Source organism: Bombina bombina, chromosome 3 (genome assembly GCF_027579735.1).
Source record: "Bombina bombina isolate aBomBom1 chromosome 3, aBomBom1.pri, whole genome shotgun sequence".
Lineage (NCBI taxonomy): Eukaryota > Metazoa > Chordata > Amphibia > Anura > Bombinatoridae > Bombina > Bombina bombina.
Window position 1 is genome coordinate 1,057,804,031 of NC_069501.1, and position 13,027 is coordinate 1,057,817,057.

General features: G+C 37.5%; 1 protein-coding gene across 1 annotated transcript in view; it reads left to right on the forward strand.

The window, feature by feature from the left end:
- The window catches only part of LOC128652610 (cell division cycle-associated protein 7-like), a 144,447-nt gene that overhangs the window by 21,703 nt on the left and 109,717 nt on the right, over positions 1-13,027 (forward strand). The window contains exons 2-7 of the mRNA XM_053705542.1: positions 1,086-1,169; positions 5,177-5,422; positions 5,562-5,642; positions 5,963-6,136; positions 6,882-7,025; positions 7,252-7,401. Coding sequence (XP_053561517.1) covers positions 1,086-1,169; positions 5,177-5,422; positions 5,562-5,642; positions 5,963-6,136; positions 6,882-7,025; positions 7,252-7,401 — 879 coding nt within the window. The remainder of the gene's footprint in view (positions 1-1,085; positions 1,170-5,176; positions 5,423-5,561; positions 5,643-5,962; positions 6,137-6,881; positions 7,026-7,251; positions 7,402-13,027) is intronic.

Here is a 13,027-nt window from a genome sequence, read left to right on the forward strand (position 1 = left end):
TGTATACTTTAGGAAATGGGTGACTTGGTGGTTTACACATAGGACAAAAGCTATGGAAGTTTCCTTTTGAACGCTAACACTTCACACCAGTTTCTTCTACTCCGCTCTGGTCTGGTCGGCAGCGTAGTGCTGCCACCAAGTGGTTACACATCAAACTTATATTGCGAATTTGGGCTGTTAATAGCTGACAGCTGATGACAATTTGCTTCCCTTCCTGACTGGTGCAGTGAGTGCTCGTGTATAAATACATGAATAAGCAGTCCGATGATCTAACAGACAAGATGCCTAAAGCCAAGGTGATGACATTTGGGTTGTATTATAGCTGAGTCACTTCAACAGTAGATCTATGTTTTTTGCGTATGTGTTGCTACTTTATAAAATGGGAAAAGATCCCATGTAATTGCCCAGGTTGTTTTTTTATTTTTTTATAGAATGTTTTAGTTTCCTGCTGTGTGGAAAATGTAATTGCCCATTAATTAAAATTGGAAAATGAAACCAACGTAAATTATTTAAAATACTACGCATAGCTTTAAAAATAAATACAAAATGAGTAGTATATAACAACATCAGTGTTAAACAAAATGTGAACTTTGATTTTGTTTGGGTTCGTGTGTCTGTGGCTTTATTCGGGATACAGAGTACATTTTTATTTCTACTTCAGAATATTGGTTTGTGTTCATACGTTTTGTGGTACTTAATGAAAGAATAGCTTGCTGATGGTTTTACATAGAAATTCCAATAGTTACTGTGGGGTTTTGTTTATTATTATGGATCTCACCAGGGTATATGTTCTGCTCAGAGCGCTGATAAATTCCATCTTGTTAGCTTAGACCCTAAAATTTAAAGATATCAATTTAAGCTTAACATTAATGGGTGTACAGTAAAGAAAATATTATTTTCCCGCCTATCATGTTGCAAAATGGACTTTTATCTCTGACTGGCATTGCACAGCAGTCGCTCTGTGCGCGCGGGGCTGTATACTATTTCTGAGCTCCGAGTCCTGGGTTGACCCAATCACTTTCTGACTGTGGGAGCAGCTGAAATTTAATGCTCAGTAAAGACCACTGTTTCTTACTCTGTTTCAGCTGACTTTTTCAGAACTGTTTGCTGAAGATTCCGATGATGAAAACAACAGAACATTTGTGGGTTTTGGCGACAGTGACCTTGAGGTTAGAAGCTAGAAACAAGTTTAATTTACCAGTTTACCCCATCATTACACATGCGTTTTGGTGAGCACTGAGCTCTGCATTCAGTTTTATATAATTAAAGGGACATAAAACGGCAATTTGTGTGTTTTTTTTGTTTTGTGTTTTGTTTCCTTGATATTTGCTGCCATGGATAACTGGGTTGACTCTCTGGAGCTACTGATTGGTGGCTGCATATAGCATTGGCTTCCAGTAGTGCATTGCTTCTCCTATAAGAGAGAATTAAGCAAATTTTTAAACAACTTTCCAATTTACTCTTATCTAAAGCTGTTTAAAATTTGTATTTATCTGAATCATGAGAGGAAATGGTTTGGTTTAGTGTTCCTTTAAAGGGACAGTCAAGTAAAAAAAAACCCTCATGCTTTAAATAGGGAATGTAATCTTAAATAACTTATCAATTTACTTTTATCTGCTTTGTTCTCTTGGTATTCTTAGTTGAAAGCTAAACATAGGAGGTTCATATGCTAATTTCTTAGACCCTGAAGACTGCCTCTAATCTGAATGCATTTTGACCACTAAAGGGCATTAGTTCATGTGTTTCGTATAGATAACATTGAGCTCATGCACGTGAAGTGACCTGGGAGTGAGCACTGATTGGCTAAAATGCAAGTCTGTCAAAAGAACTGAAATAAGGGGCAGAAGCTTAGATATAAGGTAATTACAAAACTGGGGAGTGCGTAATAAAGGGATTATCTATCTTTAAACAACAAAAATTCTGGTATTGACTGTCACTAAGTCACAGAAGCAATGCAGCACAGGGACATAGCTGAAATCACTCAGTGATGAGAAGCATATGTGCATAATCGTCACCAGCTGCCTTCTCTATATATAAATGTATTAATATACTGTTTTTACCTTGTATCTAAGTCTCTTTGGACTGCCCCTTATCTCAGTTCTTTTAACAAACTTGCATTTTAGCCAATTAGTGCTGACTCCATGGGAGTGAGCACAGTGGTATCTTTATGGCACACACAAACTAGCACCCTCTAGCAAAGAGGCAGCCTGTAGTGGCTTAGAAATGGGCAGCCATCTAGTGATTTAGATGTTATAAAAGTATATTAATATAGCAATGTTTGTGCAAAGCTGAGAAATGTTATTAAAGGCGTTATTTATCTTTTTAAACAATAAAAAAAGTAGACTGTCCCTTTTTAAATGTAGTAGTAAACTACTTTTATATTGTTCCAGTGATCTTGACAGGTGTTAGAATATGAATGCTATAAAACTGATATAATATTGTAAGGGTCAGAACTGTTGTGTTTAAAGTGACCTAATCAAAACTGAACTGAGTGAGTATTTCAATTATTGCAATTAATAGTTTTTAGCAGTTTCTACTAGATGGGTTTTTGATTGTTTTTGTCTGACACATGCTTCATGTACCAAATGCACCCATATTACACTATGCATGAGTTGTGGTGGCTTGTATGTGACCAACTGAGTCTCCATCACATTGGTGTACCATGGTTCTCTGAGCTGGTGCATAGTTTAAATGCTGGTGCATGTGCAGTATATGGAGCTGAAACAATGATGGCTTTTACTAGAAGCATTTTTGCTATTGTATGTTTCAAACTGAAATGCACTTTAATATTCCCTTTAAGTTCATATAGGCTGAAAGCAAAGGTCACAGGTCTGTCTGCATTATTGTGTAGTAGCTACATTTTCTGTTAAAAATAAAAATAATAAATACATATATCTCTATCTCCTCGTATTATAATCAGGTTTTGGGCAGTCTAGTGTCATTACTGGGTGGTTAGCGATGTGACTGGAGGGACGTGGCTGGTCAGGGCGATTTTGGTATCACCTTTCAGTGGGTGTACGACCTGAAAGATGGGGGGGTGTTTGCATTATGCGAGGTGCTGCTATTAAAGGGACACAATGCATTTCATGCACCTCACTCTAATCATGGGTGTTGCCTTTAGGGAATGTTGGTTACACTGCAGTTATCTGAAGGAGTTACTGCACATGTGGAAACGGGTCAGCACTGTGAGATTTCAACATGGCAGCACCCATGCCTATAGGGAGGCAGGGAATAACCTCAATAATATGCTAATAAAATAAGGTGAATATCCCGCCCTTTAAAGTGAAAGTCAACCCTAGCGTTTTTTAAGTTCTCTAGGCTTGACTTCATGAATGAAAGTCCCCTTTATTTGTTTCAATAGTCAATCCTAGCGTTTCAAAAACGCTAGACTTGACTTTCACCTTAAAGGGACACTGTACCCAATTTTTTTCTTTCGTAATTCAGAAAGAGCATGCAACTTTATAATTTACTCCTATTATCAATTTTTCTTCGTTCTCTTGCAATCATTAGTTGAAAAAGAAGGCATCTAAGCTTTTTTTTTTTTGGTTTCAGTACTCTGGACAGCACTTTTTTATTGGTGGATGAATTTATCCACCAATCAGCAAGGACAACCCAGGTTTTCACCAAAAATGGGCCAGCATCTAAACTTATATTCTTGCATTTCAAATAAAGATACCAAGAGAATGAAGAAAATTTGTTAATAGGACTAAATTAGAAAGCTGCTTAAAATGTCATGCTCAATCTGAATCACAAAAGAGAAATTTTGGGTACAGTGTCCATTTAAGCTATATGGCAATATTCAATCCCCTTTGTATCCCAGGCACTTTGTCTTGCATGTGTAAGGATATATATATATATATATATATATATATATATATATATATATATATATATATATATATATATATATATATATATATATATATATATATATATATATATATATATATATATATATATATATAAAAAATTAGACTAGTCTTGATTTTAAAGGAAGGATTGGTGTCTAAACAAGGTTATGATACAGTTAGGGCCAGCTCTATATGAGACCATGGGACTCCTAGGGCTTTGGACAGGAGCAGCACATTGTTGGAGTGGAAGGAAAACTGTATATGTGGGTGTCATTTCTTTCTTGGAGCCCAGGCAGTGCATTGTTGGAACAATGTCTTGAGTCTGGGTAACAATTAAGCATTGTACATAATATATATTCTCTGTGTAAAGTGTTATTGCCTCCTGTTTACATAGCTTAATTTAATCTCCCAGTGGGATGTAAGACACAATTTTTTAATCTAAAATAGCTGGTTGTGCCTAGCTATAATTGGTATTAAAGGGACCTCAAACCCACATGTTTTATTTCATGATTTAAAAAGAGCATGCAATTTTAAACAACTTTCTAATTTACTTCTAATTTGCTTTGTGTTCTTGATATCCTTTGCTGAAAAGCATATCTAGATAGGCTCAGTAGCTGCTGATTGGTGGCTTCACATAGATGCCTTGTGTGGTTGGCTCGCACATGTGCATTGCTATTTGTTCCACAAAGGATATCTAAAGAATAAAGTAAATTGAAATGTTTAAAATTGTTCTCTATATCATGAGAGAAAAAAATTGTTTAATGTCCCTTTTTTAAGATTTAACTGTATTTAGGTCTAAATATTAGGTCGGCATTACCTGCAGGCTCAGCCAGTGTATATAGGGATGTCCTTGAGAAGGTAATAGTTTAATGAGCAAAACCAGCTTTTTATATGTAAGACTAAATAAAAAAAAAAAAAAAAAAAGTTTCCTAGAAAGTCATTGGAACAATTTAACCACAGTGAAGCAACTATAGGATGCTAAACTAGTCTGCATATGGGCAAGACTAATATAAAATATGCTTATGAAACCTTAAAATGCATCTCGCACAAATATCGTGTGTATTCCATTCACGGTGCATGATTAAGGTGATATTTATTTATATAGTTTATTACAAGGGCAGTGTTTCTCCACCGCCATCCCCCCCCCCAACTTCGTACATGAGCAAAGACCAACCTTTTTAATTACTGCCCCTTTTTACATTACTTTTTTAGCAGCAATTTATTTAATTAATCTAAAATAGAACTTTTTAAATTCTAGTTTTCAGGTCAAATTCTGAATATTTTGAGTCATTTGTAGACCTGTGTTTTTATGCATTTATTTTTAGGATACAGGGTGCAAACAGCCTCCAAAAGATCAAGAGCAGAAGACTGGCACCAGATACTCCCTACGTGTTGCCTTCAAGAAGACTTACTACTCTGAGAGTAGTGATGAATCGGAGGAAGAACAAAACTCCTCTCCAGAGCCAGCTCCTGAAAAGGTCACTAAACAGCAACCCTCAGACTCTGAGGAGGAGCAACCTAATGATTTCTTACAGAGGAGGGAGAAGAACATCCGTGACAACAAAGCTATGGTCTGTCCCCATTGTGTACTAAACTGTACATGTCCTAAACATACTGTTTTTGGTTACCTTTTGCAATAGTCTGCGTTAGTCCTGAGACATTCTAAAAGACCCTTAAAAAAAAAAAATTTTTTTTTTTTTTTATTCCCAGCTGGCCAAATTAATGGCTGATCTTGAGAAACTTCCAGGAAACCTGCTACCGGATGCTGGTGACAAAGGTGGCAATACCCAGGTAAATCTAGAATACCATTTCATTAAAATGCATATTGTTCCGGCATGTGAATTTCTAGAAAAATAATCTGCATGCATAATTGTGATGTCCCTCTCAGCATTCACTAGCGATATGTTACTGCTCTACATATTCTAGCACTGCAGTTTCTCAATATATTGGTGACCATTGTACCTGTTTCTGCTTCCAAAGACTTTTATAATACAACAAAATTGAGTTTCCATGGTAGAAAATAAGCCAAATGTTAAGCTGTTTAACTTGCCGTTCCTTAAATGTCATTGCTATCCATAAATGGTGTAATACGTGTCATTCACCTTCTACAGAAAGTTAGGAGGGCTCCTCGTTCCTCTATGGGCCTTCAGGAGTTGAGAAGGAACCCAGAACGTACAAGTCGCCGGCACACTCGTTCTATGGGAGGTGTGCAGCCTCCATCTCCTGAAGCTGAAAGACGGCAGCAACTAATGGATAGTCTGCAAGATGATCTACTAGCTCAGGGGGTGAGACCTTCTTGTGACATGTGTGCAAAACAATTTATTGAAATTGCTTGGGACTAGAAAAGGTTTGGATTTTTGAATATTTGCATCTGTAAAATGGGAAAGCTTGGAGGGGGGACAGGACCAAGTGTAAACTACATCCTTGTGTAGTTTAGGTAATTGCATGTCATAAATACAGCTTATACATGGCACATGAAAGTAGATAGATGTATGTGTAGTACTGGCATCAGACAGGCACGCTTATACATAAAGAGAGACAGAGAACATTGACTTTATAATAAACATATATTTTTTTTTTTTTTCTGATTTCATATATAGATTTAGGGATGTGTAACAAATACTGGGGATGAAGAACTTATCTAGTTACTTCTAGTGTACTATCAAGTTAGCAAAGCTTTAATTCTAAACGTCACTATTTTAAAATGTGTATCAATGTCAGTGGATGCTCAGTGATTCATGAAACTATGAACTGGACAAATCAAAGGACATGGTTACCTCAGGTGTTTTTTTTTTTTTTTTTTTTTTTTTTTTTTCTTTTTTTGGTATATTGGCTAATTGTAGATACAAATAGTAAAGAAAAATTGATAATGGAGTAAATTAGAAAGTTGCTTAATGTTCTATATGAATCCCGAAAGTATTCATATCCCTTTTTTTTAAAAAAACAGCTGGTATTTAAATTATATAATTTTTGGTTAAGTGCAATATCTTCAGCAGGATAATTAGGGCTGAACAAGTATTTGCCTTCTAGGAAGTTACACCAAGAAGACGTCGTGCCCCTCGGCCAAGTGTTCTCACTATTCCCCATGTGGTGCGTCCAGTTGAAGAGATAACAGAGGATGATCTAAAAAATGTTGCTGATTCTGTGAAGTACAAAGTGTACAACACAGTTCATGTAAGGGCTATGCATCACATATTTACATCTAGCTAATGGGCTCCCAATTCCCCCTGTATTTGTTTGTTAAATTTTGTCTCTCATATTGTACTGTCCTTTTATTTTTGTTACCCATGGACAGTGCTGCGGAATCTGGTGCTTTATAAATAAAAAATAATAATTTTTCTCTAATTCGGGTGGCGGGGTTAATTTTTCCTCAGTTTGGTCACATTTCCTTTTTTCCTAGGGCTCTACCTGCCACCAGTGTCGTCAGAAAACTGTGGATACAAAAACCAATTGTCGCAATATGGAGTGTCAGGGCATTCGTGGACAGTTCTGTGGACCATGCTTACGGAACAGATATGGAGAGGATGTGAGGAAGGCTCTTTTGGATCCTGTAAGTAAAGCTGACAGAGCCTACAAGATATTCTGGTAAACAAAGACCCCTCTTAGGTGACTCAAGGTACAGTGGAATGTCAGTCAGGATAAACTTGGTATATATCCATACATAAGGGTACTGGACATTAGATACAAAGTCACTTAAAATACAAGATCAGGGAGCAAAACTGTATATTGAGTACATGTATAAATACAGGCTCAGCGGATCGTTCTCCGGAATAGCTTACCGTTCTCGTGATCATCTATCAGTTTGGTCAAGCTTACCGCACCTCTTCCCGTGGTCGGTCCGGGTCCCTGCTGTTTAAAAAGCCTCACTTACAGCTCTGTCTCCCAAAAGATCCTTTCTTGTCAAAGTAGAATGAAGATGCTAATGAGTAAGCATGTAGTGAAGCGCTCACCAGATTACGTCATACGCTGGCGTCGGAAAGGGTACTCCAGATGATGTCAACAATCCAGACCTTCTGCGGTTGGTCACTGTGCAGAGGCTCCAGTCGGTAGGAAATTCAAATGGATAAACAGTCAAAGAACCAACGAACCTTCAGGCACATAGTTGAAACTTAAAATCCAATTTTATTGTGGTTACATAACCACATAGTAAAACTATTTGAAAACACGGCATCTTATCTCCTGTCTTGCACGTTTCGGCAGAGTCCTGAACCAAAAGCTTTGAAGACTTTTTCAAATAAAGATAGCAAGAGAACAAAAATTAATAGGAGTAAATTAGAAAGTTGCTTAAAATTGCATGCTCTATCTGAATCGCAAAAGAGAAAAACTTGGGTTCAGTGTCCCTTTAATACACATACCAACATTACCTCAACCCTATTAGGGAAATAATTAATAGCTCATTAGAACCCATGATGTGTACATAGATAACTTCACTATAAAAACATTATCTTTATAACCTGTTAAACTCATCACTACCCCCAAATTATATCTTTGAATTGTATGAAAAACATTTGAGTAGCGCATAACTAGTCATTGGACCAGAAATATATATATATATATATATATATATATATATATAATTTTAAAGCATAGGGTTTTCTGGACTTAAAGATGAAGAGCCAGAAGGCTTCTCAGTGAAAGCCTCTCAGTCCTATTGCCGCCTCCTCACAGGGAGACAAACCTGTTCAATAACCTGCCATTTAAAACTGGTCAGATTTTTTTGTGTACATAAATAAAATATCTAACCAAATCAGAAAATTCCAATCCATTTTCTATGGTTTTTAATATCCTCCCTGGAAGTGCACCCAATTCCCTGCTTCTGACATTGGGTGTATACCACAAGTGGTTTGGCAGTTCAGCTAGATTAAAAAAAAAAAAACCTACACAGAAGGTATAATTTAATTGGAAAATTCTGGTAATATCAGAAGCTACAGGCTATATAGTTTCTAAAGTGACACTTAATGTCCGCTTTTTTTTTTTTTATATATAAAGTGAATGTAAATTTTTATAAAGTGCCTGGTTTTTAAAAATTTGATTAAAAAAACAGGGGCACTTTTATTCATCAATCTAGATTTCACTCATGTTGTGAAAATACTTCCCTTTTTAATCTTGCCAGACGCTCCAGCTTCCCCGGTCATCGCAAGCCTCTTCCTAGGTCTAAAATAAGGAATCCAGCTTCCTCCAATCATGGCGTTTAATCACACGGATTCCCCCGGGGGGGGGGGGGGGCGGCCGTGATTGGAGGATGACCAATCAATAATTTCTGACGTAGGGAGAGGCTTGCAACATCCGGGGGAAGCTGTAGCAGCTGTCAAGATTAAAAGGGAAGTATTTTCACAACACAAGTGAAATGTAAATTTTAATGTATTAAAGTGCCCCTGTTAATCAAATTTTAAAAAAAATCGGGCACTTTAGCATCAAAATTTACATTCACTTAACAAACTACTCACTTGTATTCCTGAGGGCATAAACATACTCTGACAATATATTGCCCAGAGTACAACCCCTCTTGGCAACAAATTTACAACCCGCTGAGGCAAAATCTTTGACTATCCTCAGCAGTGAATATTGGTAGGTGTTAACTGTCACAAATCTGTATGAACTGAGGGTTAAAGGTGGCTCGTAACACAGGTTTAGTGCGATCAAACTCCCATTTTTACTATTGCTGACCTGGAGGTCACCAGACTAGCCCCTTGCAAGCCACTGAGAAATCAGTTTGCGCTCTTTTGCACAATCACTCAATTGTGAAATTCCGCTTAATGCGTATAAATTGGCCTTTGGCCACCCAGAGCATGTAGGATTGAATTGGAGGCTATTGGCTTGTGGTAGAGAGTGGTGTCGATTGTGCCATTATCAAAAGTATGGCAGTTACAGGATCAAAGGAAAATGTAAATGATAAATTGACAATAAAATGTAAATATTGAATGAAGAGCGGGATATCTTGACGAATCTCCTGCCCAAATGAACAGCTCATCGTCAATGTATAGTTTATACATCTTAATGCAGTCATGGAAGGAATTACCTCCAAAGACTTGGGACGCCTCCCACCAACCCCTAAAAAGGTTGGTGTATGCTTGGGCAAATTTAGCCCCCATTGCAGTCCCACTTATTTGGAGGTAGAAATCTCCTTCAAATTTGAAAAAATGAAAATCTAAAAATTCAAAGACTCTCTCAAATAATCCTTCAAAATTCTTGAATTGATCTAAGGCATACCTGAGCCTCTAAACCAGAATTATAGGGGATGGCGAATACAATCCCACCACAAGCCATGTATAACCTTCCCAGACTACTTGTCTAAGGCTATTTAATGTTTTGTATCCTTAAGATACGATTTGAAGTTGAGACTAAGGGTAGCAAAAGCGACTCTATCCAGCTGGACATATTTATCAGAGAGTCAATCCCTGCCACTATGGGTCTTCCTCTCACCTCCTCAAGGGACTTATGCATTCTCTATGCTTTAGCCCTCTGGCATTTTTATTGTATTCTCATATCGCATAACCACACAATGGCGAATTCAGATCTATTCTCACTTAGTTTCTCTAGATCCAAGGTGGTGAGAGGTCTGACCATTGAGGACACTTTTGTTAACCAACAGGCCATTATCAATAAGTGACATTTTTTTTCTTATGGAGAGGAGCCTCATAAGAGTAAGAGCTCTGCAAAAGTATTTAATAGATCTGATACCTAGAAATTTCCCACCTTCTAGGTGGATGATGCCTCCTTTATTTTAGAATGGAACAATGCTTTAACCACCTGCTCAATAAAGCTTATGGAACTTGTCCTCAACGAGATCTAGCTTGCCAAAGTCAGAAGAACTGACACATTTACAGGGGCAACTAAATTATACAGCCCATCCCAAATATCAGGAATTGGCTGTATTACTCAAAGACTGGTGATAGATTTAGATAATAAATTGGGTAATTAACTTTAAAAAAAAAATCAGATAACTAAGATCAAATTAATAATAGAGCGTATATTTGGCATAATTGCTCAAATAGACAAAATAGGAACGGGTCCATACCTAGGGGCAGATATCGGGGTCAGGATAAGAAAGGAACATTTTCAGATGCAGAACAAGCTAGCCAAACTCAGATGAGGGCCCAGTAGTTGGACCAAAAGTTAGTTAGTAGTAGCAGATCTTACCCTATTATCACCAGAACATTTACCAAGAACAGAAGTACTGATTTTGATTTCATATGACAGTTGAGCGCAGACAGGAATTTCTAAGTGACAGTGAGGGAGATGTTAACCTACTTTATTGCAAGCCCTGTGGGTCTAACAGGTTTTTCACAGGGACACAAAAGCAAACGAGGGATGAGGTGAAATAGGAAGAGGTAAAAAGAGGCAGAAGATACCACAGGTTGGGGGCATGGAACAAATGTCGTTTGAAAGTGATCAATTTATCTGATATACAACTTACACAATCAGAAGAGGTCTTAAGTTATAGTTTGGGGTTTGTACCCAGTTCCAAGTTTGCTCTCTTCCAGAATATAGTAGATTTGAACAAAATGTTCAGGGATTTGACTTTGAAATTCTTTTTGGAATAAAGATGTGTTCCCAGCCCCCATTGATACTGCCAGTATTGACTTGCAAGACCAGATCATGTGTTATCTCCCTAAGATATGACTTGTTGAATTTTATAGAATCATGTGATCATCTTCTACATGATCTTGGATTGCAGGCCGCAAATGACACCCTCATCCCAAAATCTTCCCATGGTGGTTTTAAGCCGAAATATTTTATATTTTTTTACCAAAGAAAGGGGTCCATTTATTGAGGCTTTCCACCATAGGAACAATGAAAACGGAATAGAGGAGCACAGACGGGTATATTATGCAAGTGAATACATTTATTTACAAAGTGGCGCCGTATAGCTAAATGAGTGAAAAAAATATACACATAAAGTGGAGGGGATGAACACCCCGGGGTTAAGATACAGAGTAATGTCTCGCGAGCTGAGAAGTGACACACGTTTCAGCATACAGCCTTACTCTTTACCTGAGTTAAAAGTGTACAACGTGCTCAATAAAACTCAGCTCTTCTCCCCATTGGACAATGGGTTCACCCCCCCTACTTTGTATTGTCCAATGGGATGAATTCGAAACTAGGTGCTCATTATAATAGTAAACATTGAATTAGCTGGTTACGTGATCCACAGTCCAATACTATCCAAGTTGCCTGAAGTATGTAAATTATAAATACATGCATACAGATTATCTGCAACGAACCAGTCCCTAACCAGATCGAGTCCTGCTTATGAGGGAGCGCACACACAGGAGGACTCGATCTGGTTAGTGACTGTGGTTCGTTGCAGATAATCTGTATGCATGTATTTATAATTTACATACTTCAGGCAACTTAGCTGGTTACGTGATCCACAGTTCTGGTATTTTTACATTTCTACCTGCAATGGGGGCTAAATTTGCCCCAGCCTACACCAACCTTTGTATGGGTTGGTGGGAGGCGTCCCACATCTTTGGAGGTAATAATCCCTTCCATGACTGAATTAAGGTGTATAAACTATGATCTGTTCATTTGGATGGGAGATCGTCAAAATATCCCGCTCTTAATTCAATATTTAAATTCTAATGTCAACTTATCATTTACATTTTCCTTTGATCCTGGAACTCTGCCATACCTAGATGTGAGTTTGATTGCCAGTTTTGATAATGGCATAATCAACACCATTCTCTACCGCAAGCCAATAGCCTCCATTTCAATCCTACATGCCAAAGGCCAATTTATACACATTAAGCGGAATTTCACAATTGAGAGTGATTGAGCAAAAGAGAGCAAACTCTGATTTTCCCAGTGGCTTGCAAGGGGCTAGTCTGGTGACCTCAGGTAGGCTCTAATTGTCTTAAGACTAGATAGTCTATGCTTAACGATACTAATAAAGTCAGCAATAGTAAAAATGGAAGAGTTTGATCGTACTAAACCTGTTTATAGCCACCTTTAGGGGTTGTACTTTGGGCAATATATTGTCAGAGTATGTTTATGCCCTCAGGAATACAAGTGAATGTTTGTTTTTTTTTTTTAAGTAAAAACAGGGGCACTTAAATTCATTAAAATTTACATTTCACTCATGTTGTGAAAATACTTCCCTTTTAATCTTGACAGCTGCTACAGCTTCCCCCCCCGGACGTTGCAAGCCTCTTCCTACGTCAGAAATCATGGAT